This window comes from Leptosomus discolor, chromosome Z (assembly GCF_034619465.1).
Source record: "Leptosomus discolor isolate bLepDis1 chromosome Z, bLepDis1.hap2, whole genome shotgun sequence".
NCBI lineage: Eukaryota > Metazoa > Chordata > Aves > Leptosomiformes > Leptosomidae > Leptosomus > Leptosomus discolor.
Genome location: NC_141419.1, coordinates 42,576,603 through 42,604,332, shown reverse-complemented (window position 1 = coordinate 42,604,332; position 27,730 = coordinate 42,576,603). Strand labels below are relative to the sequence as shown.

The 27,730-nt window shown below is 36.9% G+C and overlaps 1 protein-coding gene across 1 annotated transcript in view; it reads left to right on the top strand.

Annotated features, from left to right (window-relative positions):
* The window catches only part of CNTNAP4 (contactin associated protein family member 4), a 239,362-nt gene extending 215,455 nt beyond the window's left edge, over positions 1-23,907 (top strand). Inside the window, exons 18-24 of the mRNA XM_086480489.1 lie at positions 3,236-3,475; positions 4,957-5,181; positions 6,590-6,723; positions 7,776-7,863; positions 18,841-19,059; positions 19,422-19,493; positions 23,714-23,907. Coding sequence (XP_086336615.1) covers positions 3,236-3,475; positions 4,957-5,181; positions 6,590-6,723; positions 7,776-7,863; positions 18,841-19,059; positions 19,422-19,493; positions 23,714-23,907 — 1,172 coding nt within the window. The remainder of the gene's footprint in view (positions 1-3,235; positions 3,476-4,956; positions 5,182-6,589; positions 6,724-7,775; positions 7,864-18,840; positions 19,060-19,421; positions 19,494-23,713) is intronic.
* Positions 23,908-27,730: the final 3,823 nt, after the last annotated feature.

Genomic DNA, 27,730 nt, shown 5'->3' with positions numbered 1-27,730 from the left:
CAAATATAACACTAAAGTATATAGGTAAGATATTAGAAAAGTAAAAAAAAAAAACAAACCAAAAAATTAGTTAATATTTATTTAGCTATAACATAGAGCTATGTGGAACTATCTGTTGTGTACCGGTAGCATTCCTACTGTAATATTGCCATATTATGAATGTATAAGATTCTGGTGTATATGTTTAGTACACAGTGTAAGAGCATGTAAAGTCTGCCCTACTTTTAAACAGCTCTTTATCTAGATCTGCTGTGAGACATATCATACTAAATGAATATAAGTTTTATTTGCTGTGTATTTGGGAGGAGTGCAGTTAAGGGGAATAGTGTTCCGAAACTCTAGCTACAGAAACAGTGAATCCTTAGGAAAAAATTAAATGGAGAGGGAACCCTTGTATGCTGGGATCAGAATTCTAACCTGTGCCTCAAAAGGCATGAAAGGTAGAAGACAAATATTAAAGAATTTTGTATTTTTATTAAAAGCATGGAGATGGATTCTATAACAAAGAAGATATCCAAGCTATGAGCTACAGTGGACTTAGGAGAATTAGTTTATATTGACAATAATGTACTAGAACTATTAATGGAAGGATTAGGACATTTCTGTTTACGATACTACAATAAATTATATCACTGTCTTCTGACTTGACTTACTGTATAACTGCTATTGTATGAACAGTTCAAATTAGAATCAGTTTGATCAAGGTCTGATCTGTGAAGCATGACTAAGAAACAATCTAATTCTACAGATGTTTATAGTAATAGCAACTGTAAACAGATTTCTAGTGATTTTGACTGTTAATTGATCTCTAGTTGTTTTAACCCTTGTCCCAAAAAATCTAATAAAGTACTAATCTGTATTGACAGTTTCAATTTTTGGCATTTTTATGAAGTGATTGGCCATTGAATAGAGTGGGGTTTTTTTTTTTTGTTTTTTTTTTTTTTTGGTCAAGTAATTTCACAAATTCTAGTAAATTTATATACATCCATCTCTTTTATGGAGCTGACAATTTACAAATTGTTTTGACTTATCTTGTAGCAAGCTGTCTATCTTGTTTTCTTCAGATAGTGTTCAGGTGAATAATTGTATTAGAAGAGAGATTCTGTTTTTTTTCTCTCTGAAAATTTTTAAAGATCCTGGGAGTAAAATGACATAGCATTCACTATAGTTCTGTTGAAATCTCTTATGAGTTTGTACAATGATTTTGAAATAATTTGGAGCAGAACTGATAAAAATGGCATTTATTTAATTTTATGCAGTCAAAACAGTGTTTTTGAAGTGTGACATGACAAATGATACTGATCCATTTGAATAATTTATGTCATACATTTCCTGAATATAATTTGTGAGAGTTTGCTATGACTGCAACAAGTTTGTTTGGGCAATCTGTTTCTGCCACTGCAATACTGTCATGTGAATCAATATGCTGTCTGGGTTATTTTGTGTTTGAGTTAAACCAGCCTTTTGGATAATGAAACTTTTTATAACTCCCAACTATTTATATTTTAATCTCTTCTATTAAATATAATTTTCTTCAGTGGAGGGAGTAATGAGACTTACTGTTTGACTGCTTCCACTGACAGTCCACTGGTACAGACTGAGCCTTGTCTGCTCAAGGCACTGAAAGATCTAGAGAAAAATAAAACATACAGTGTTCTAAGAATGACATTAGCAGCGGCACTCTTTACTTAAATGTCGTGTCGTATACATAGTACCTTCTATAGTCACCCATCAGTCAGATACTAACCTACAAGGGATATGATTTCTTCAGGCTAAAACACTCTTTCTTTATTTCTTAGATCTATATACTCTGGTTTCCAAAGAAGCCAGAAGGACTAAAGCCTACAGCTGCCATCAAATGCTCATTTTAGCAGAGACAACATAAAATCTTCACATTGTTAGATGGTTTTGTGCCATTAGGTCTATAAATAACAACAGCTGTTTTAAGATTTTCCATGTAACACCAAGAATTTTACAAACTTTGATATAGAAACCAATGAAGATGGATAATCACATGGAGATATCTAACCAAAAGACAACTGGAAAATGCATGAGAATTAGGCTTGGTAATCTTACATCTTGTGGAGTATTTTCTGCTTTCACTTCTAAAAAAGAACAAGTGAGAAGAAGTATCACAGTAAATTGTATGACAAAGGAGAAAAGAGACTGTATGCAAATTGCACACCTTGCTAAGCCATCAGGATAAATAAAATGTTAGCTGTCAGGAAGTGTGCTAAAAAACCAACAGTAGAACAAGTGATGCAACAATTGTTGTTAGCCTTAGGATTGCCCTTTATCACATATGCTTGGTAGTCAGGTATATCTTGATTGTTATTCCTCTGTAGTGAGGGGGATAAGCCCTCCTGTTATTCAAGAATAGACACAGCTTCCAGTTTAGGATAAAGTATGTCAGGACAGACATCAGCTGTGATGTATCACTATCTGTATCATGAGACTGACAGACACACAGATCTGTTGGACAGTTAGTAGGATATTGAAAGAGCTAGCTCATCACTGTCTTGTCCAGTTTTTCTTTCCCTTTTTTCTCCCCTCTTTTCTCATGTTTGTTTTTTTTTTTTTTTTTTTTCCTTTTTTCTTGGGGGTCTTCTCTCTTCTCTTCTCTTCTCTTCTCTTCTCTTCTCTTCTCTTCTCTTCTCTTCTCTTCTCTTCTCTTCTCTTCTCTTCTCTTCTCTTCTCTTCTCTTCTCTTCTCTTCTCTTCTCTTCTCTTCTCTTCTCTTCTCTTCTCTTCTCTTCTCTTCTCTTCTCTTCTCTTCTCTCTCCTCTTCTCTCCTCTTCTCTCCTCTTCTCTCCTCTTCTCTCCTCTTCTCTCCTCTCCTCTTCTCTCCTCTCCTCTCCTCTCCTCTCCTCTTCTCTCCTCTTCTCTCCTCTTCTCTCCTCTTCTCTCCTCTTCTCTCCTCTTCTCTTCTCTTCTCTTCTCTTCTCTTCTCTTCTCTTCTCTTCTCTTCTCTTCTCTTCTCTTCTCTTCTCTTCTCTTCTCTTCTCTTCTCTTCTCTTCTCTTCTCTTCTCTTCTCTTCTCTTCTCTTCTCTAACAGTTTGCTGTAATCAACAAAAAAGCAATCAGATATGCTTTTCAAGCTATTTATAAATATTTTCACCTACATAGGCTTATGTCTTGGAAATTCATAACAAAGTGTTCAGGAGCTGTAAAATATAAAGGGTTTTTTTCACATCAATTCTTGTAGTTTTTGAAAAGCTCATATGATTTATTTCAGGTGGGACAGCATCCAGGCAGAAAGGATTTTTAGGATGCATTCGTTCGTTACAGTTGAATGGAATGGCCCTTGACCTAGAAGCGAGAGCAAAGATAACACCAGGAGTTGAACCAGGCTGTCCTGGACATTGTAGCAGCTATGGTAACCTGTGTCACAATGGTGGGAAATGTAGAGAGAAATACAGCGGATTCTCCTGTGACTGCACTTTCTCTGCCTATGCTGGACCATTCTGTAAGAAAGGCAAGCATGTCTTTTAGCTTTATCAGAAACCTACAGTCCAGAACAAGATCTTTACAGCCTTTTAAAGAGATGTTTAAATGCTTGCAAAATATTTGTTTTACTTGTCGTAGAGAAACATTCAGCTGAATTTGTTCAGTAAGTTTTGCTAAACACTTTAATCCAGAGATATATTCAACATGTATGTATTTAAAGCAGAAACACAGTACCTGAGAGAATCAGCATCTTTCCTTGATACTTTTATATTATAATAAAGCTAGGAACTATATCCTATGAATAAACTTTTGCCTCTCTATCTTTTAAGACTCACTCTCAAAAACTGAGACTATATTTGGAAAACAAACCAAGAAGCAGAAGAACCTTAAACTTTTTACTGTTTGAAGAAAATGAGGCCATTGGAAATAGAACTGAGCCCAGGTTTTCGGCTGGTTTAAAGGAGTTCTTTGGAGATGGTGTTGTATTTGTAGATGATCACAGTTGTCAGGTCTGAATTTAAGAATGGAAGTTTAGCTAGAACATTTGGCATTTGCATATAATTCTGATCTTGTAAAAACGACTTGCTTCCTCCATGTATTAAATGAAATCTGCAAAGTACTCAGTGGCTTAAATACTGTAGCTCCATGTTCCTCTAAATTAGTGAACACAATTTACATCTGTCCAGCCACCACTGCCGCCACAAGAGTAAGGACTTGTGTGAAGTCCTTCCATATCTATTGCTGTGGAGGTAATGCTACAGAATGAGGAATGATACTTTCCTCCTCCCTTGCAAATGGCAGAAGAGACTAATGGTCACACTCCATGTTTTTTATTCTGCAGGGGCAGAGTGGGTCCTGTTGCTGAAAGTATGGGATGACCTATAGTAGTAACTTTCAGTCACCTTCTGTCAAAGAAACTGAGACAGATTATGGAAATTTCCGGAAATTTTTCTGGATAGTCTAAGACAGTTAATTTTAGCAAGAAATATCTGTTAGATATCACAGAGATACAGGAGCCCTCTATGAGTGATTTATCCATAAGAAGACCATAACCCAGTTTGTATTCCCCTTTTCTTTCTCCCACTTGACCAGTCTCTTTTCCCACATATATGTTTCAAGTGTTGCCAAGTTTAATCAACATGTTAGGATACAAAATGCTGCATCTATTTCTCTGTAGGAGCAGTATGCAGAACAAGACAGGACTTCTTGGTTTGGTGACATGGATAAACAGGAAAAAAAAAACAGAAGAAAGTTTAAAACTAGACAAAAATGAGCACTTCTTCGTGCAACAGATATTTAAAACACATGTCTAACTGGGCTTTTGCTCTAGCCTGGGTTGGGTCTTATTTTTCTCTATAGTTCTAAATACTAGTTCCATTTATATTTCCTTTTAAGCTTTGTCACAATAGTTAAGAATATATTTTATTTTATTCTGTGGCAGAAAGAAATAAAAAGAACTTCAGCCTTGTTTTGCATTATATTTAAAAACTGAATTACTTTTCGTTTCAGAGGTATCTGCCTATTTTGGGACTGGCACTTCTGTGACATACAATTTTCAAGAATACTACACGTTAGCTAAAAATTCCAGTTCTCATGCTTCTTCTTTCTATGCTGACATGACACTGACCAGGGAAGCAATTACATTTGCCTTCCGAACAACACGGACACCAAGTTTACTGCTTTTTGTCGGCTCCTTCTACAAGGAATACCTCTCGGTCATTCTGACCAGAAATGGTGAGTGTTCAGATAGGCTGTCTGGAAACACAAATGAATGGCATATCTGCCAAATCAGATTCAGTCTGATTCCCAGAGCTGAATCACAAACTAAGTGTTGTCTTGTTCTTGCTTTAAATGGTATATTTATTTTTCAGCTGCATCAAGCAATACTTTCCACATGAAAAACATTGCTCCTACTGTAATTTCAACTTTTGCTACTAGTTGTTTTTTTCTCATGTTAGCAAAAATACTTAGTTCTAGAAATCCTTTAGAAATGCAGTAAAATATTTCAAACTTCTTTAAGTTTTGATATTAAAATATATGTGATTTTTATGCTACTCACGTGGCATATTAATTTTCATCCTTATGACAATTATGAAATGACAAGAATGAAATAAAATAGTTTTTGAAAGAACATTATCCGTTTTTTAAGTTTAGCAAAGGTTATTTCATTCAATTAATTTCATAAGCCTATATAATTTCATATAACTATGAAAATACACATAACATAACTGATGTTTCCGTTTCAGCTGAACATTAAATGTTAGTTGGATCTTTCTTTTTCATTCTTTCTTCTATGTCTAGATAATGGTTTGTTTTTTTTTTTTTAAATAAGAAAACCCCACAGACTGAGTTGAATCTTTGGGTTTATCAAAAACTTTTTGCAGTTGCAGTGGTTGTCCTCGAAGAAAGTTCTGTGCTTTCCTGGATACAGATTTGGATGTAGAATAACTGTAGCATCCTCCCCATCATGTGAGGTGGAACACATTTTACTCATGACTACCCTGGGTCTGGCCTGGGCCTCGGTTTACAAAGCATGAGTAGAAAGTTGTAATCTATCTACAGCTAGGAAGGAATCTCTGACAAGAAAACCACACTGCCTCTGTGTTCTACTGTCAAAGAGTCTGTGTGTGAATATACGTGTACAGACAGTACACTGGGAATTAACAAGAAGGAATGGAAAGTGAGCTAGAAGTTATTGACTTCATCTTTCTGAATTGTCAACTGATCAGAGGTTTACAGGTCCAGACAGTGTAAACATTATTCACGAATAGTGCTTGCAAGGTACTGAGTTTTATTTAGTAAGTCACAGTGATACAAAGTACCAGACGAAGTCTTCCTCAGCTGAATTGTAGAAGTACTTACTAAAATTTCTGCACAAATTTTAACTCATTATTCAGATTTGTCATGTGAGAGTTTATGGCTATCTTTGCCACTACATCCTACTTCCAACACTGCTATTACTTTTCCCGTTGCCTTCTTTCATTTCTCATTTATGTCAATTTCTTGTAGTTAATTCCTTGAATAAATCAAATGTTTGTTTTACTCTTCAAATGCACCTGTGAAGCAGGAGGCATTGTATATGACCTATACTGTCTATTGTGTGTGTAGTATACTATATCTTTTGGTCAATTTATCCCTGCAGGAAGTTTACAGATCAGGTACAAGCTAGATAGTCATCAAGATCCTGATGTCTTCAGCATCAATGTCAAAAGCATGGCTGATGGACAACTGCAACATGTGAAGATTAACAGAGAGGAGGAAATGCTTTTTGTAGAGGTAATTCAGCTAGGCACAAAAAAAAAAAAAAAAAAGGTGGATCATAAGAAGTAGAAGATAGAAGATCCAAAGCAAAATGAAGTAAATTGTTACAACGAGGCAATTACCCTCCCCCCCCAAATGTCTTAAGTGAACAAAGCAAAGTCTAGCAGAAACATGATGCAAAGTGAAGGTCTGTGTTAGTCAATCTCTGTCTATAGACAATCATCTCATCTATTTTAAAAGGTCAATACCTCCTCATCTTTTTATATGAAAATACAATTAATTGTTTGATGGTTAAATTTTCATGATCTGTGAAATGTGTATGACTGCTGTCATTTGTTTTGAGTCTTGCATTTTGTTTTTTCTTTCAAGTTACACATCAAACTACAGTACAAATATATTACCATTTTGATACTAATTTAAACCTATTTGTCTAATTTTCTTTGGTCCCTTTTACATCAAACAAATATGACTATTAAGAAAAAAGATTTTATTAATTTTTTGTGTAAATTTGATGATAAAAGAAAAAAATGATTTACTAATAGTAGATACTAGCATGTAAAGAAGTCTTCATTTTTTAAATTAAAATTTAAAAAATCTGGATGTTACAAGTTAGTATTTAGAAGGTAGAGCTGAAGTTGCCTAATTATGCATTGGTACAAGGCTTGAAGGCAAGTATTTCTAGAGGTACCCTGGGAGGCAGAGCATTTACATTATGATACTTGATCTTTATGAACTAAATGTTGAGTGTGTTTTTTAATGAAAAGAGCCTTTTTCATGTTTTTGAAGGCTTATAATTTTTGTTCATCTTATAGATGAAAAAGAAGGAATCAGCCAAATCAATAAGATAAATAAAGGCTTATTAAGTGGGATGCTTAAGAAGTATCACAGCTATAATCGGTGACCTGAGGAAGCTGATCATCTATTTCCTGATTAGTTTTTTTATGCTATTACTAAAAAAAGCGTGCTTCAGCTTCTTTTATTTTTAACCTTGATATTATCTGATTTTTTGCAAACTTTGACTAATAATTCTTCCATCCTACTTTGTTCTTCACCACAACATTCTGCAGGTTAACCAGAACGAAAGAATGAAGTTTGTTCTGTCTTCAGGAACAGAATTCAATGCAATCAAGTCTCTCACACTTGGCAAGATTTTAGGTAAGTAGAACACCACAGGATTTTCTAGAACATAGATCAAAATGTCATCACGGCACATAAAAAAATAATAACCCTAATCTCATTGAAAGACATTTATGGTCTTGGATTTAATTAGACACTGAGTCACAATCAAGGTGGAAACTTCAATCTTGTTGAAATACAAATACAATCATGGGTAAGTACTTCCTGAAAAATGATCAAGTGGGTTCCATTAAAAATAATTTCACACTTCTCTCTCTTATTTTGCAATCAAGTATTATGAAACACCGCTTTTTTTATTTTTTTACTCTGAGGGAAAAATAAATCACTGTGAAATCACACACAAAGAGCATAGAATACTGTTAATCGTGTACCGCATTTGAAAATCTTTCTGTGATTAGATTTTGATGTAAACAGTTAGGGATAAGGCAATGTAAGCAAAATCTTTGTTGGAGTTACTTTGTGAAAACAATTTAAGCTATGACAAAATATTTTGTCTAGCAACCATTCATCAAAAGATGTCTGTTTCTCTGCAGTAATCATCAAAATGTAATTTATCTATCAATTTTGTTACAATAAAATAGCCTGAACTAAAATTCTCAAGGTCTTACTGTTTTCACATCCATCACACTGGGAAAACTCAGTGATAGAGGAAGATGTGGTGCTGATGAAAAGTTAAAGGATGTTTCTCTTTCCTCTAAAGTAATTTAAAGTCTGTGTTGCTACATTTTCAGTAGTAAAGGTCCATTTGTGCATTCTTCCTCTAATAGCACTTTTTGTGGCAACAATATGAAAACAGAGCTGGTAGAGTGTGATATATAGTAACTAAGGCTGCACTGACCTTCTCACCATCTTCTAGTTAGACTATTTTCACCCTTACACATGTGGTCTTGGGCTATGTGTAGAACAAATAGGTTTACCAAAATATGGATTATTGGAAAAGATTATATCTAAGTGTATAGATCTTATTTTTTTATGATTTCATATGGCACACAGGTTATCACCATTACCAAAATCAATTCCCTCTCTAACTCTTTGGTGTTTCAACATTTAGCCAGTAAACTGCCTGCAAAGGAGTGTTGGTTTTCCATTCTTCAAAAATCTCTTTAAGTAAGCTAAAGTGTTATTAAAGGCTTTTTGTAGAAATAAATTCAGAAAACTGTGATACGTGACACAGAAGGAATTAAGTTTTTTATCTCAACTTAGTATAGAAGATATATTACTCTACCTGTCTCCCCCAGGCTTAAGGAACTGTTTATGTATTTTTTTATAATACCTACCCTAAACCATAAAATTGAGGAAGTGTTTTCTTTGCATTCAGTTGTATGGGGTTTAGTTTAGAGGAATTTTATTACTACGTACCTCCAGGATCTGCATATCTACCACTTTTTGTATACTACCTTTGGGAATAACATAACAGCTTTGGTAAATCAATGTTTCTGCCATTGTAACAGACCCAGAAATATTGTCCTGGCCATGACAGTAGAAAACACTGTCATGTTTTCACAAAGAATCTCCTACTGACAAGCAAAGCACTATCTGAAATATTCCATCACGCCATTGGATGGGAGGCAGTAAGTCTCCACCAGTTTCTGTCTGACCTCTATCTACATTCACATAATGTAAAACCACAACAAAATGTGTGTGAAATTAGTTTTCTACTCTATTCTGAGTAAAAATTTGAGTTAAACTCTTTCTGTCACACATATGTGTACATACATGCACACACACCCACACCCAAATCAGTTCTAAATATACCCTCTCCTATTTCAGGACTTCCTGAAATCTTCAGTTCAATTTCACAACAGAGAAGCATAAGATTATTTCTGACCTATCATTGTTTGGAAAAATAGATATACAAGGGGATTAATTGAGAGATATTTAAATGTGATATTTCAAGTATAAATTTAATAGGCTGATGTATAAGATCATAGAATCACACAATGGTTTGAGTTGGAAGGGACCTTAAAAGAACTTCTAGTTCCAACCCCCCTGCCATAGGCAGGGTCACCTTCCACTAGATCAGATCGATCAAAGCCTCATACAACCTGACCTTGAACATTTCCAGTGATGGGCCATCCACAACTTCTCGAGGCATCCACATCTTCTCAGGGCATCCTGTTCCAGTGTCTCATCACCCTCATCATTAAAAGCCTTTTTCTCATATGTAATCTAAATCTACCCTCATTCAGTTTAAAACTGTTACCCCTTGTCCTGGCATACAGACCCTTGCAAAAAGTCTCTCTCCATCTTTCTTATAAGCTGCTCTTATATATTGAAAGGCTGCAATAAGGTGTCCCCAGATCCTTTTCTCTCCAGGCTGAACAACAACCCCAACTCTCTCAGCCTTACTTCATAAGACAGGTGTTCCAGCCCTCTGAACATGCATGTGGCCCTCCTCTGGACCTGCTCTAACAGGTTCATGTCTGTCTTTTCCTGGAAACCCCAGAACTGGACGCAGTACTCTGAGTGTAGTCTCGCCAGAGCTGAGTAGAGGGGGAGAATCACCTCCCTCAACCTGCTGGCCACTGTTGTTGTGCAGTCCAGGATACAATTGGGTTTCTGGACTGCAGGCACACATTGACAACTCATATACAACTTTTCATTCACCAGTACCCCCAAGCTCTTATCTGCAGGGCTGCTCTCAACCCATTCATCCCCCAGTCTGTACTGATACCAGGGATTGCCCCAATGCAGGTGCAGGAGCTGGCAGTTGGCTTTGTTGAACTTCATGAGCTTTGCATCAGCCCCACTTCAAGCCTGTCAAGGTCCCTCTGTGAATCAACTGCACCACTCAGACAATTCATAATGTTTTGAAGTGTAGTAGTCTATTGCAGTCATACTCTCATAAAGGCAATACTACAGTGACCAGTACAGAATTAAAGGTTTTGTTATCTTTGTTATTAAATTCCATATCAAAGCTTGAATCAATTTACATAAAAATCTATTTTATGCAATATAATGAAATGGACATTTTTTAGGCAAATAAAAGTCTTTTTTGATCAGAACCAATGTTTTTCTCCTCCAATGAAACCACACTGTTGTAAAAATTCAGAGGTGAGGATTTCTTCTGTTATATTATGCTTTGCATTATCACAGTAGTGTGAAGCATGAAGTTATAATGACTTTTGGGGCCACTCAGCCCAATTTGGCTCAATTTACATAATCTGTCCCAAAGAAAACATATGTTATACTTCTCTCCCTTTCAAAGGAGAGATGCTATTGAAGAACTGCTGTTTCTTTTATAAATCTGACTGCTTTGGGTCCTGATTCCTGTGAAATCATGTCTAGAGATGGAAAGAGACTTTGTGAAAGCAATGGAAAAAGGTAATGAGTGTTTGCTGTGTTGAAGAGGTCTAAACAGAAGGAGTAACAAAATATGAAATCATATATTTCTTGTACTTTGAAATGTTCAGGAAAAACAAGTTTTAAAGTAGGACAGAAAGCTATGGATTTTCTAAGAATCATCTTCATTTGAAGAAGTACTCTTCTGAGCTCTTCTGTAGTTGTGCATAGCTCAGTTTTTTGTTGAAAGCAAATCTGAGAGTTAGCTGCTGAACTAGTTTTGAATTCCCAGGGGAAAAAAAAAATAAAAAAAATCAGTGTTCTCCCTCACTTCCCAGAACCTAAGCCTTCCGATATAAAGACTTATAGAAACATAGAATCATTGATGTTGGAAAAGATCTCAAGACCAACCATCAATCCAACACCAACGTGCCCACTAAACCATGTCCCTAAGTGCCATATCTACTTCTGAATTTGTGTTATGCGATGTTGTGACAAAATAGTCAGGGAGCTAGGCCCAGCTGGGATTCAGTGAAACAGGTGAGGGAAAAGAGAAGCAACACACTCAGCCACACAGTTGACAGAATGCAAGCCAAAGCTCTTTTTATGTTTCTGCTTTCCTTCTGAGAAGATATTTTCTCTCAAAGCACCCCAAACTGTAAGAAGGCTGTAGATATCTTTCCTTTTAGACCAATCCACTAAATAATTTACTTTCCCTGAATAAATCCACATTTGCCCAGGACAAACCTTCCTAGCCTTCCCCAGGGTGAGGGTGGGGAGCTGTGGGTGACCATTTTCTTCAGTGAGAGTTGTTAACCTTTCCATGCCAAATGAGATAAAGATATGCTATCAACAAGATTTATTTAGGTCTGATTTATACACAAAGTTTCACCAGCCAAAAAGAAGGTGTGATTTTAAGCTAACCTCTCAAAAAAATTCAAATTGTATATTTCAGTGATAAATAAAAAAAAAAAATCACTAGACACTTAATAAGAAAGCCTGTTAATCCATTAAAAAGTTTTAAACCCGTATTTGAAATGAAATTTCTGTATATTCAAACTATTCCATTCTATTTGTAGTGAAATTATCTTTCTTATATTGGTTTGTTTGTCTCTGAAATGCTAAAAGTTCTGTCTTTATGGGAATATCTTTGAGGATAATTAGTTATCGCACAGCTTGCTTAAGAGGTATTATTATTATAGTTTTATTGATAAAGGAATGATGGAATTGCAAAACTGTCAATGAACTCCACTGATACACAAAAATATTGTGATAATTCAGATTGTTAATATGAAAATCGGTGTTTTAAAACAATAAGATCTGGCTGCTCCCAAAAAAGTGCCGCAGTGAAGCGCATGCTAAATAACAGTTGCTTTAAAAATGTCCATTTCTCTTTGTGCAGCTTTTTCTACGATATGAATTTGGGAATTCATATAATAATAAAATTGTAAAATTCAATCTTTTAAATTTGGTTTAGAAAAATCTTTAATATAAGCCTGTTAGCGTAAAATATACATTTTTATGCAGATCCCACAATTTAAAGTATATATAATTGTACTCCAGAACATTTATATGAAACATTTTTTGGATTTTATTTCGTCAGATTTTTAATTTAGTCAACCAAGGTTGTCAAGCCTTGCTTCCGATAGAGAATCTTTTCAGGATAATTTTTTGGAGAAAAAGTATCATAGAATCATAGAATTATAGAATGGTTTGGGTTGTAAGAGACATTAAAGATCATCTAGTTCATCTTCCAGTAGACCAGATTGCTCAAAGCCGCATCCAGCCTGGCCTTCCATACTTCCAGTGAGAGGGCAGTCACAGCTTCCTGGACAGCCTGTTCCAGTGTCTCACCACCCTTGTAGTGAAGAACTTCTTCCTAATATCTTATCTAAATCTACCCCTTTTCAGTTTGAAACCGTTACCCCTTGTCCTATCACTGCCCTTCCTGATAAAAAAGTCCCTCCCCACCTTTCCTGTAGGCTCCCTTCAAGTGCTGAAAGGCCACTACCAGGTCTCCCTGGGGCGTTCTCTTCTCCAAGCTGAACCCCCAGGTGTCTCAGTCTGTTGTCATAGAGGAGGTGCTCCAACCCCCTGATCATCTTTGTGTCTCTCCTCTGGACTCGCTCAAGCAGCTCCATGTCTTTCTTGTGCTGGGTGCCCCAGAGCTGAACACAGTACTCCAGGTGTGGTCTCACCAGAGCAGAGTAGAAGTGGGGAATCACCTCCTTGACCTGCTGGCCATGCTTCTTTTGATGCAGCCTAGGATGCAGTTGGCCTTTGGGGCTGTGAGCACACATTGCTAGCTCATATTCAGTTTTTCATCTACCAGCACCCCCACGTCCTTTTGTGAAAGGCTGCTCTCAATCCACTCATCACCCAGCCTGTATTTGTGCTTGGGATTGCCCTGACCCAGGTGCAGGACCTTGCACTTGGCCTTGTTGAACTTCATGAGTTTTGCAGAGGCCCACCTCTCAATCCTTTCAAGGTCCCTCTTGATGGCCTCCCTCCCTTCCAGTGTTGACCATACCACACAGCTTGGTGTCAGCAAACTTGCTGAGGGTGCACTCAGTCCCACTGTCCACATTGCTGACAAAGATATTAAACACCTCTGGTCCCAATACTGATAGTTGAGCAATTTCACTCATCGCTGGTCTCCGCTCAGGCATCGAGCTGTTGACCGTGACTCTTTCAGTGTGAACATCCAGCCAATTCCTGATCCACTGAGTGGTCCATCTAACAAATCTATGTCTCTCCAGTTTAGAGACAAAGGTGTTGTGCGGGACAGTGTCAAATGTTTTGCACAAGTCCAGGTAGATGACGTCAGTTCCTCTTCCCTTACCCACCAATGCTGTAAACCCGTCATAGAAGGTCATCAAATCTGTCAGGCATGGTTTGCCCTTAGTGAAACCATGTTGGATGTCACCAATCACCTCATTATTTTCTATGTGCCCTAGAATAGTTTCCAGGAGGATCCCCTCCATGGTCTTTCTGGGCACAGAGGTGAGACTGACTGGTCTGCAATTCCCAAGGTCTTCCTTTTTTCCCCTTTTTAAAAATCAGAGTTATGTTTCCCCTTTTCCAATTAGTGGGAACTATGCTGAACTGCCACGACTTCTCACATATGATGGATAGTGGCTTAGCAACTTCATCTGCCAGTTCCCTCAGAATCTGGGGGTACATCTCACCAGGTCCCATGGACTTGTGCATCTTCAGGTTCCTTAGATGGTCTCAGACCTGATCCTCTCCTACAACAGGCAGTTCTTCATTCTGACAGTCCCTGCCTTTACCTTCTGCAACTTGGGCAGTGTGGCTGGAGCACTTGCTGGTGAAGACTGAGGCAAAAAGCTGTTGAGTACCTCAGGCTTCTCCGTATCCCAGGTAACCAGGTCATCCATTTCCTTCTGGAAAGGGCCCACATTTTCCCTAGTCTTCCTTTTATTACTGACATACCCGTAGAAGTCCAGATTTAATTCTGTCAGTGCTTTGGCTTTCCTGACTTGATCTGTGGCTGCTCAGATGATTTCTCTCTATTCCTCCCAGGCTACCTGTCCTGGTTTCCACCCTCTGTAGACTTCCTTTTTTTTTCTTTGAGTTTGTTCGGGAGCTCCTTGTTCATCCACACAGGCCTTCTCAAGTTTTTGCCTGACTTATTGGGGTGCCTCGCTCCTGAGCTTGGAGGAGGTGATCCTTGAATATTGATCAGCTTTCCTGGGCCCCTCTTCCCTCCAGGACTGTATCACGTCGTACTCTGTCAGGCAGTTCCATGAAGAGGACAAAATCTGCTCTCTTGAAGTCTAGGCTAGAGAGCTTGCTGAGAAAGTTTCCACAGTCTTGCAATGTTGGACAAAATACCAGTATTTAAAAAAAAAAATAATCAATATTCAGGGATCTAATGGAGATGCTTTAGTTTGATTTAAAAAAAAAAAAAAAAAGTTTCTGATGTTTTGTTTTAATTTTTTTTTTAACCCAATCTCAGCAATGTGACAAAAGACAGTTCCACAAATAACACCCACCTGTGACTCTTGATTACTGGATTTATATTGTTGAAAAAGCAACAGTTGAAAAGTCTCAATGACAGAACTATTTATGACTTCTTTGCTTTCTTTATTGGCTTTTCAGTAAGCTGCTGCAACAAAAAAACAAATTAAGGAAAAGGGGCCTAGACTATTTTGAAGTGGTTTTAAAGGCATTGTTTTGTGCACAAAAATAAGAAAAAATATTGTTTAATGATTTATTTTTCAGTAATGTATCCCCTCATTGTCACTTCAATTTGAATCATAAGTAAACTTCAGTAAAATAATGTTGTATTTCTTCCTATTTAAAAAAACCCAGCAGCATAATGGCATTTATGTGGTCACATATTAACCACAGGGAAAAAAAAAACAACCAAGCAACAAACCATATACGATTCAACTGAAATCAGTGGGTGTATAGAAATAATTATTTTTAACTGTAATAAGCACTTCTAATGAAAAAAGCCTGGCTATAATGTTTTCAAACCAACACAAGCTTGTTGCACAAATGAGATATTTTATGGCAGTCCATTCCAGGCACATTGTTAGTACCTCCAGCTGGTATTTTAAATGTGAAAGTCAAATATGCATTAATTTTTTCTACTGAGGAGATTCGTAGACTCGTAGAATTATATAATATCTCAAGTTGGAAGGGACCCATAAGGATCAGCAAGTCCAACTCCATGCCCCTCACAGGACTACCTAACACTAAACCATGTGACTAAGAGCATCGTACAGATGCTCCCTTAAACTCTGACAGGCTTGCTGCCATGACCACTTCCCTGCCACGACCACCACCACAGAGGCTGCAGTGACTGATCACCCTCTCAATGAGGACATTTTTCCTGATGTTCTATCTGAACTTCTCCTGATGCAGCTTCATTCCATTTCCTTGTGTTCTATCACTGGTCTCCAGAAAGAGGAGATCAGCACCTCCTCCTTAACTGCCTCCCTTGAGGAAGTCGTAGACTGCCATAAGCTCACCCATCAGCCTTCTCTTCTCGAAGCTGAACAAACCAAGTAATGTCAGGTGCTCATCATAAGTGTTGCCCTTGAGACCTTTCACTATCTTGGTCACCCTCCTCTGGACACACTCTAATAGTTTGATGTCGTTCTTATATTGATGCGCCCACAACTGCCCACAATACTCCAGGTGGTGCCACACCAGTGCAGTGTAGTGTCACAACCACCTCCCTCGACTGGCTAGCTATGCTGTGCTTGAGGCACCCCAGGACACAGTTGGCCCTTTTAGCTGCTAGGGCACACTGTTGACTCATATCAAACTTGCCATCAACCCAGATTTCTTTCTGCAGGGCTGCCCTCCAGCCTCTCATGCCCCAATTTTATGTATAACCAAGATTACCCCATCCCAGGTGGAGAATCTAGCACTTGCTTTTGTAAAATTTCATATGTTTAGTGATTGCCCAGCTCCCTAGTCTATCCAGAACTTTCTGTAAGGCCTCTCTACCCTTGAAGGAGTCCACAGCTCCTCCTAATTTAGTATCACCATCAACCTTAGATGGTGTACATTCGACTCCTGCATCCAGATAATTTATAAAAACACTGAAGAGCGCTGGGCCTAAAATTGAGCCCTGGGGAATCCTACTGGTGACTGGCCACCAGCCTGATGCAACCCTATTTACTATAATGCTTTCAGCCTGACCCATCGGCCAATAGTTCACCCAAAGTATTATGGACTGGTCTAATTTTGAGACAAGGTGAGATTTTAAAGGAACACGAAAAATTCTGAAATCTTCGACATCATGAAAGCCTGTTATGAATAATAATCTTTTGATTGCACAATTCTTATCTTAAAATGTTTTGCTAGGAGCTGTATGTCTGCTGACTTTTAGTATTACTTCACAGAGGAAAGATGCTTGAAGTAGAATTCAAGACAGTGTTACTGAGTTTGTGTTTTGCTTTTGCTCTTTTTGTTTAAAAAGACAATATAAGTGGACTAATTTTGTCTTTCTTTGCTGAAAAAATTTGAGTACACTTAGCAAATTAATTGCTATGAAGATGCTTAAGGATGCATAACTGCAGTTTACTATAAAATACAGTCTCTGATAAACAACTTGTGTATGAGTCTGTGTTCTATTTTCAGCCAGTTAAATTTGACTTAAGCACTGAAGTGGAGAAGGGTTTGTCTTCCCTAAACCTTATCACTTTTACCAGCAAGATTACTTGATCTAATAAGAAGTTTTGCTTTAACCCAGCAGCATTTTTTTAATTAATGAGTCAAGTGAACCCTAAGGATTTTAAATATTTAATTTCTTTTCATATTATACACATACAATGTTTACGAAATTGTTTGTATAGGAAACTAGAAAATAATAGAAAACACTTCACTCCTGAGGTTTTCAATCCTACTTGTAGTTAGAGATATGTATTTTTATCACAAGGGGTTTTGGACATTTTTTTCTTGACACTTCAGGTTAGTCTTTTTCTTAAGACATTCAGATCTAGCACATACTTCAGTTTAGCAATCATCAGAAGCAGTGTATGCTGTAGAGAGAACAGAGGTAGTTAAACATCGAACTTTTTATGTAATCCATCAGTGTAGATGAACAAACTCTTGGCTGACATCCATCTAATAACACATCATCATTGCGGTAAGCAGAGAGTAGTTGAGGAAAACATTAATGTGCTATTTTTTAACATTTTACCAAAACACATGAGCTCAGTTTTCACTGTTAACCTCACTGTATTGAGAAGTCCATTATACACCGGTATTAAAAGTTGTTATGGTAGCCATTGTAAAGATCATAGGTTCATTCATGCGTGCTACCATAAGTTGGAGTGCAAATGAGTGAGATGAAATTTGCATTTTGTTTGCACAAAACTTGAAAACTTACTTCCCTTAAGGGTCCTCTTTGAATAATTAGTGGGGGTTTTTTAGAGTTTTTGCTTAAATTAGAAGTGTCAGAGCAAATAAACTTTTTTTCCATTTCCAAAGTAGTGCATTAGTGAGCATCAGCTGGTAAATAAATAGGGAGCTCTGACAGAGTACATCCATTCAGAAAGGGAGCTTGAGAGAATAAGAAGGGGTTTTTTTTGCTTCTGTCTGTTGGTTTTATTGTTTTTTTTTTTTAGTGTGAAAGATAGTGGTATCATGTTTAAAATGTACAATAAATTGGAATATTAATTTTTTAGAATTTCACAGAAAATATCTGGATAGATTTCCAGGATTTGAGGTCTTCAGAGAACTTTTATTTTGACAGACTTGATAGTGATGGGATGGAGTGACTATATGAATCTGTGGAAAGAATATGATCCGATAATGTACGTATTTATGAATAGAAATCTAATAAAATATGTATTTTTCCTGAATGTGTGCTTCATCCTTATCTTTTTTGCAAAATGAAAACATGTTGTATTCTAATATAAATATTTTATTTACATTTGAATTTTTTTGCTTTGGAACTTGCAAGTCCAAAAGTTTTAACTTATAAGTTAAAAACATTTGCCTCATCAGACTAGCAACTGTCATCTGTTAAAAAAAAAAGGGGGTATGTGAATGTATCTGACTGTTTTTTCATTAAAGACAGACAAGAAAGGGATTCAGTGAATCTACATATGTTGCTGTAGCTCAAATATACTCAGAGGAACACAGGTTAATTATTCATTTATTCTTCTGTCACTTTATTTTGTACATTTGCACTGCGATTAATTGTGTTCTGTTCCTTTTGATTAACAGAAAACGGTGATGTAGATGAGGAGACTATGAAGGCAAACTCTCAGGGGTTTATTGGATGTCTCTCTTCAGTGCAGTTCAACCACATTGCTCCTTTGAAAGCTGCACTGCACCACAGCAGCTCAGCCCCCATCATTGTAAAGGGACGCTTCACTGAATCTAACTGTGGTACTTTAACTGGAGCTGACTCAACATCAAGTGAAACAACCCATTCATTTGCAGGTAGCATATGGTTATCACTTGTTCTGATCTCTGAAGGAAAATATAAATAGAGTACTACTCATGACCTGAATCACAATTGTCTTTCTTTTTTTTTCCATGTGGGATAACATCTCAGGAGTAGTTTGAAAAATAATTTTCTTTTATATGTACATTCTTCCTTTTTTCTAGCCTTTCTCTGTTCCTCTGAATGTTCACTTTTTTCTCTTTATCTCTGGAAAGTACCATCTACATGACTCTTCTTTGCATTCTTATGGATCCGCACTACTGCCACTCTACCGTACTGTACGAGTTGTTACCATGTGAGAATTTCTTGAAAACCCTTTTTCTATGTGTCAGTCACTTTCCTTTTTTTTCTGCTGCAGATCAGTCTGGACCAATAGATGAGGGAGAACCCTTAGCTAATGCAATCAGAAGTGACTCTGCAATTATTGGAGGTAATAGGGACTTTTTTGTTAATAACTGTGAGTCTTTCAATGCTGAAGTGAAGCCAGTTTAGTTTTGTGTGCATAAAGAAACTGGTAAGAAGGGCTTCATTTTATTACAAGTGGTAGAAGTGGTAGACAGAAAAAAATCAAGCCTTGGTTTTGAATGCAATCAATAGCTCTCAAATTTTCTTATTACCTATATTTATGCCATCAGTGTTCATATACATTGGAACACTCCACTGAAACACAAGATACTAAGAACAGGTTTCCAGCCTGCCTGATCCTAGCGTCTACAACTTAAATAAGTACTTGGATATGTTGTGACAAATAACATATGTTTAAGAAAGAGCATTCTTTGCTCCTTTACTATGAGAAAAAAACAGGTTTTGCTACACAATCAAGTTCAAAATGCTCTTTAATAGATCTAAGCAACACAGACTTTTCTTGAGAAAATTTGGTCTGACGTGGCTTCAATCAATCATTTGACAGTCTGAGGCAAATTTAATTCTGGTTCCACATTTGGAAAACAACGTACTCTTGGACAGACTATCACTTGTATTGATTAACAGCTTAAAAATAAAATGCATGTTAAAATAATAATAATAATAAAAAAGAATTGCTGTTGATTTGAAATACCATTTCTCCTCCATTTTTTTACTATTTCTTTTGCCACTTTTATCAGCTCAAATAGAACTACAAATGATCATCCACAAACTTTTTTCAAAACATCTTTTTTTAACAGAGGAATAGAGAAAGAACCATATACAGTTCAATTACTCCTAAAGTAGATATGTTGACGATCTCTTTACTTTTTATGCCTATCAGAACAAATAAGGTATAAAGCTTAGGACAGATCTCTTGTGCTTAAAGTACAGAAGTGATAATCAGGACACTCAGGTACCATTACTGTGTCTTTCTGACTGATTGTGCTTAAGCCAAGAACCGTCCCTGTTGTAGTGGGGAAGCCTACTAGATCTGTCTCTTTGGCAGGAATGAAGAGCACTCAAGTGAGCCCTAATATGGAGAGTTTGGGATTGGGGACCCTCAGGAGAACTTAAATTCCTGCCACCAGTATTGAAGAAAGTGTATGACTATGTCAGTCAGGTTTTTTCTTTCAAGGAATAATATTGTCTCCTGTGACAATCTTCCCCTGTGAGAATTTCTGGTGGTATTTATTCTCTTGGGAGGAAGCAAGGGAAGGAAACTTGTTTTCACTCATGAAGACATTTTCTTAGTATCGTTCACTGTTTCAATTTCCATTGGTTACTTCAACAGAAAAAGGTCAGGGGGAGGGAAATATCATCCCCTCCATCTTTTATATTCTATGAGTAAGTTTCCTTTCTAAGGGTTTTCAAAGCCTCAGCAGACAAATGACATAGTGGGATTTAGCAGAATAAAGCTGCCAAGGCTTCGCAGAAGATAAAAGCATTTAGGCCTATGGAAGGTGGAGTTAAGATAAGAACCTGCAGTCACTTGTATGTCAGCCATTTAAATAATGGTACCTGCTATGGTCAGTGCCTCCCAACAGTGCACTGCGTGGTCAGTGATCTTTAACACAGTAGTGCTAAAGATACTGAAATAAGAGGCAATAAAACCTAGAAGCTTCCTTGCTTGTAAAGTGATATTTATGTCTGTATATTTTTATACTCACAGACTGAGAATTTTACCAGTGAATTCAGTGAGGTCAGAATTTAAAAATATGGTTTCTGAGTGCTTCTACATGTCTAATTTTGTGAAAAATTACTTTGCTGTTTCAAAAAATAAGTATTATTTTAGATAAGTATCTGTACATAAAGATCATTTTATGTTCTAGGTAATTTAGTGTGGGTGAGGACTTTTAAGTGTACCAACAACAAAGTAATTTTTGAACTTCAAGCTACAATAGTTACCATCTTTCTAAGATAATAATAACTTCATATGTTTATTGTTATTGAACACGTTTAGGAATATGCACTCACATTTTTTCTAATGCTTAACCGTGGTTGTTTAAAAGTCAAAATAAAGCAACCTGTACAACACTCAGTAAATTTTAATGTAAGTACCCTTAAATGAGTACTACTGAGAACTGTACCAATTCAACTACCTCACACAAGGCAAGATTTTAGACAGGCACTTACAGGGGATATATACTGTGACAGTGAAACAAAGGAATGACTGTTCTATTTAACCTAAATAAGAATAAGATTTACTTAGATTATAGAGTCTACTCCAGAGAAGAAGATACTACAGCAAAAAGTTTATATTCCTACTGTTAAGGATGGCTACTCATATTAAAGACTGAAAAAAAAAGACAAATGCTGAATGTTGGATGGTCTCTTTTTAATTACAGCAATAAGGAGCTATGCATTTTTATTTTTCTTGCAGTAGTGGCCAAGTTATGTCACAGATTGTTCCTTCATCTAGTCCAACTGAGCCATTGCATAAAAACTGTTTCCCAGACCCTTTAGTGCTTTTTTTCCTCCCTGCAGTCTAGTCTTGCTTTCTACCTCTTTGACAAGCATTTTCTGCTTCCCTTCTGTTTCATTTCTTCTCAACTTCCTCTCCTGCTCAGTCTCCAACTCATGAACTTGAGGGCCTGAGACCATCATGAGAGGATGAATGAGGAAGAGAGGAGATGGGCTGGAAGTCTATAAGGTCATGCTTATCTCTGTGGGATGTATCTCTTTTCTTAATCTGCTGTGCTAGGAGCAGCATACCATGGTAACAGTTCAACAAACCTTAAATACTTGCCTTTAAAACTAAGTGCCTATTCCATTTAGTCTCTTACATGTTAGGTATGTTGTACCTGATGAGTCATCTACATGAAGCTTATGCTCCTGCCCCATTGCTGTCTAACTGGTCAGCTAGAACACCATAATGCAGGTGGCTGTACTGATAATGATTTTACCCTGCCGGATAAGGCTGTTAAAGCTGTTTCAAAAAGAAGCTTGCTCACTGTCATCTGTTTACGCAGGGACCTTGTTTCCTTATGAACCCTATGTCATGTAGCTATGCAAAGCAAAAACACACACAGAATGTCAGAACAAGTGCCACAAACCTAAAGGGAACGGTATGAGTCAAACCTATATTATTTCATCCTGAACACAACGTGAGCCTTGATTTTAGTACTCTTGTGTTTTAATCAGTGTCTATTCATTATAATGATGCAGAGAAATGTGAGTCCTAGCTAATGTAGATCATGAAAATTTCTTCATCCCATTATGACGTACCAAAGGCAGTCAAACAGAGTTGGGCTTTTCTTCTGTGAGGTAGAATAAACATTAGAATTTCTGTCCCATTTAACCTGATAGTAGGTGTCTATAAACACTGGCAAATTTCCACTGGGGTCCCTATGATGAACTCTTTTCATTTTCTTTTACAAAGTTTCCATGTTAACTGCATTGTTTAGTCAGAACTAGTCATCTGTGGTCTGATTTAATTTGTGTGGAGTACTGGATATGACTGGGACTAATTCTGTGCAACCATTTTTACTGCAAAAGTTCTGAGGCTTGGACTTCTGTTGTACACAGGCAGACCTGAGAGAGGACATGGTTCAGAGTTCCGGACTGGTATCTTTGTCCTCACCCTGTTCTGCTTTGCCTCTGCTCTCCAAATTCCTTCCTCAGACCCAGAGCTGATTGGCAGGTGAAAGCTGATGAAGGGGCATGTGTCCCCTTCCCTCCTGATGACATATGACATGAGAAAGGGTCCTGAGCAACATGAGTGACCGAGGAAAGGAAGAGTACTTTGTCCAATACTCAAAGGAGTGAGGGAAAAGGAGAAAGTCATGGTAGTGCTCTTCATGACATCCCATTGTCTGGATGGAAGGTCCCTGAAGAACAGCTCCTCAAATCTGCAGTGTCTTGAGTTCTCAGCCTGGCAGAGAGCTAGGGGCTAATGATGAAGGAGGAAAAGACACCCTCTCATCTACAGTACCCTAAGGCACCTACTGGTCTTCCATTCAAATTTTCAAAAATTATAGTATATATACATATATATAAAGCAAAGTTCTTTTTTTTTTTTTTTTTTTAATGGTAATAATGTGCAAAACTTCAAAACAATTACCATGAAGTTCATACCAGTGCCATTTCTGGTTTGAAAGCATCTATGTCTTCTTATTTCTCAGGCTTCCCTGCAACCCCCCCCCCATTATGTGGTGGGGTCATGCCTTCTTTGCCCTGCTTTCTGGCCTATGAGTTATTATTTGTCTATCTTTCTCTTGATTTTTTTATTCTCTTTCCTTCTCCTAGGTGTGATAGCAGTCGTGATATTCATCCTACTTTGCATCACTGCCATAGCCATACGCGTTTATAAAAAAAAAGGCATATACTCAAAAAATGAGGCAAAAGGATCTGAAAATGAAGACAGTGCTGAATCTGCACTGAAAAGTGATCTCAGCGTGCAAAACACAGCCAATGAAAATCAAAAGGAATACTTCTTCTGATTGGCATTCATGATTTAATTTATACAATAATGTGACAGTCTGGCTATCTTGCTGAGCCAGGGGCTCTCAATTGACAGAAAAAGCTCTTGCACTCTACAGTAAATGCAATGGATATGAGACTTATTATACTGCATATGTTCGGTCTCAGTGATTGCTATAGGGGAGCTCTTTAAATTACATGCATTCCTTAGCTATTATACCGTAAATTTTATGTAACAGTGAATTAGATATTGTAACCAATTTCATTGTTGGTAGTTTCCGACTATTCTGATGTGACCTTCTACAACTGAAGTTTAACGTACATACTGAATATGATTTTTGAATGCGAAAGATGTTATGAAGTTATTCCTATCCTTTTCCTTAAAATTTGATTATGGAATTTTGTTCAAGGTGAAAGGCGGGTTTTAATACTTTGTGTTACTAAAACAATTCTGCTGTGTTGCGTTATAGTGATCCCTCTTACTTCCTCAAATTGAAAATGCCTTTTGAACTGCTGTTGGCTGGCATTAGCATCTGCTTGTGAGCCATGGAGTCTGGTGTCCAAACATACTATGCTGCTTTCCCCTGGGATGTGACAAATATCATTGTTATCCCTTCTTTTTGGCAAGCATAGCAGAACTTAAAATGGAAGGGTGTACAATGTGTTGAAATTTCTTTTGCAATAGGTTTTGGCTTATGATCAAGTGATGCCACAAGTGACTCATGAACATTCTAGGCATTTTAAATAAAACTGGGATCACAAAAGGCAAGACATTTCCTTGGAAAGAAAGATCAAGTAATATATTAACAACAGATAATTTATCATGAGAGAAAACACAAAAAGATGATCAATGTTATGGTCCCTGGAAATCAATAATGCTTCTTCTGTCAAGAAGTAATGCTCTGTGCACTGTCTGGAACATATTCTCTGAAAACATTGTATCTATGATCTGCCACAGACCGCAAGATTAAGTTGTTCTAAGCCATATAAATTATTTATTATTATTTTGACAACAGAGGTAGGGCATTTAGAGTCTAGTACAATGTCTGCTACTTGAATATTTTTGTTCTTCACCCTTAATAGGGAAACCTACTACACCTCTCCGAGATAAGGTCTGATTATACCACTCAAAACTAAACAAGTGCTTACTATCCTGACAGACTAAAGAAGTTGTCTATGATGTTGTATAACCAAATTATTTAGGTATGAAAAGTAGGTTTAAGTTGTCTAAACAGAAGATTGTAAGGTTGCTTTAGACACTGTAAGGTATCTGAAATACCCATGTGGCCTGGTGGGAATGTCACAAGTTCTACACAAGGTATGCATCTTTTGGACGAAACAGCGGGGAATCAAGTAGAATATCTTAATTCATCAAAACCGGCATGAGATACTGATATTTAGGTAATGTTTTTCCCCAGACAGAAGACTGTGTGCCTAGAGCTTGGATCTGAGAAAAGAATCAGGAATTCTGTGCCCTTGTAGACTTGAGTTTAAAATTTATTTATATCTGCTCCCATTGAAAGTAATGATAAGTTTCATTGCTTTTCTCCCCGTTCAGTGAGGAGAATCAAAGCTAGACCCTTGACTGTGGAGTTTAGAATATGTTTATCATAGACATCCAAGGACATTATAAAGACATGGAAACCTGACATGGTGTGCCAAAACCGTTAATACGGAAATCTCTTTACATAAATAGTAGTTGTAAATAATAATGTCGAGCAGATACTGGTTTTTAAAGCTTATTTTCTTCCACCAATCCCCAATTTCTGTTTTCAGAATTCTACAGTTCCTTTTCTGCTTCCTCCTGTACAGCTTTATTTCATTCTTAGGAACAAATTATTTCCTTTTTTTGGTACCTGGAGGCTCTGCAATCAGAAATTGTTCAGATTAAGATGCACTGCTTTCTTGTTCTTCTCATTTTTGCAATTCTGCGTGCATTTCTGGTAGATTAATAAGGCTGAGGACCCAGGAGCAAGAACTGGGTGTCCATGTAGTGTATATGTTATTGTATTTGCCGATACAGTTTGGTCCATGACAATAGGTCACTTTAAAAAGCACAGAACACAGTGAGAGAATTATACTGGACTGTTTCCACTAAGTGTTATGGATGAGAATAATCTGTATCGTGGATGTGGAGTGGAGGAGATGGAAACCTCACATGGGACATGAGAAGAAGACCTTGAATTATTATGTTTGTTACTTTGGACCCTCTCAGTCTATCTAGTTACTTTAAAGTGAAAATTATAATTCCTTCATGTCAAGAGTCTGACCTAAATTGCACTGAATTAAAGAGGAGTCCTTCTGTGGACTTCTCTGTAACTCAAAGCTTCTGTGTCTCAAGAGGCTTTCCCTTCCCACGATAGTTAAGTCAATGTCCACCTTTTTGTGTCACTTATCTCAACAAATCTATCAGCAATGATTAGTCCCAGTGAACTCCATTTTTATCAATGTGGGATGTTGTAACCATGTGGGACAAAACGTGTATGATGATGTTCATTATAATACATTAGATCACCAAAACGGAAATTTTGATGAATGATAAAAGACAGACTATTCATATCAGAGTTACCCATATATTAATCTAATAAAACTGAAAGGGTACCCACGCCAGGACAAGTTGGAAATATGCAAAACTAACTTCTCATTCATTTGCTTTTACTTCTATTTCTTTGCTAATTTTTGTTGTGTGTCTTGATGGAGTGAAAGGTCTTTTTCCTGACTTTGTTTTCATCCAAATGAATTATTTTCTTTCCCTATTCCTTAGAATTTTTAAAAGAAACAAGAAGCAAAAACCTGAGTAAAAACCTTATTTCATAGACTAATTAAAAAAGAGGGGGGAAGGTATAAATGCCTGGGTGAATGGCACATTCTTTCATTCAAATACCATTTCAAGGTGTTTTATTATGTGAAAGATTCAAAGGGGAAAAACAGAAATGGATTTTGTTGAATGCACATCTATCTGCAATTTTCTAGCACACAATAATTACGTCTCTCTGAAGATGCAAATGCCCATTTTCGTCTGTAGGAAGAGTGAACATATATTTGTCACCTGAATCCATAATGTACAGGTTCATAGTTAATGGAGCAGCATTTTCCATTACTTGCTGCATTTCTATGGGTACCAAAAAATGGTGGCACCACAGTGCGCTGAGATATCATACAACATTGTGCTGTCCCTTTTTTGATTCTCTATTCCAATGTGTGACCTTTCACCTCTCTGTTAATAAACACTTTTTAAAATAAAGTGAGGAAAATATTTTTTAAAACATTTGTATTAAAAAGTTTAAAATTGACAACAGTATACTGAATTTTTTTTAAAACAGTAAAAGTATGTAGAAGTGCACATAATGTACTGGTGAGTGTGGTTATTTATAGATATTATTGAGTGCTAATGTAACAAATTTACTACATATTGACACATTTTCCGTGATAAATATATTTTTTCTTAAGTATATTAGAAAATAAAGAGCAGCATGTATGCTGGTACATTTTTAAAAGTTTGTGTGGGCGCTAGCTGCAAAGGGCTTATAATTATTTATGTGCTCAACATTTAGTGCATAAATATGATTTAATTAGGTTTTGGAAAAACGTTTTCCAATACATCCACTGTTGTGTAGATGAAGAATGTGTAATAAGCTAAGTGTAGAACTTAACATGAAGTGTACTAACAGTCAAAATAAATTCATAGCACCATTATTCATAGCAGCAGCATACAAGGCAAAAAAAAGTGCAAATGACAAAACAGACAACTCCTGGGAAGAATCTGCTACATAGATTTAGGTATGCAGATTCAGATTTAGATGCCAGGAAGCCTGGAGCACCAGTATGAGATGAAATCGGAAG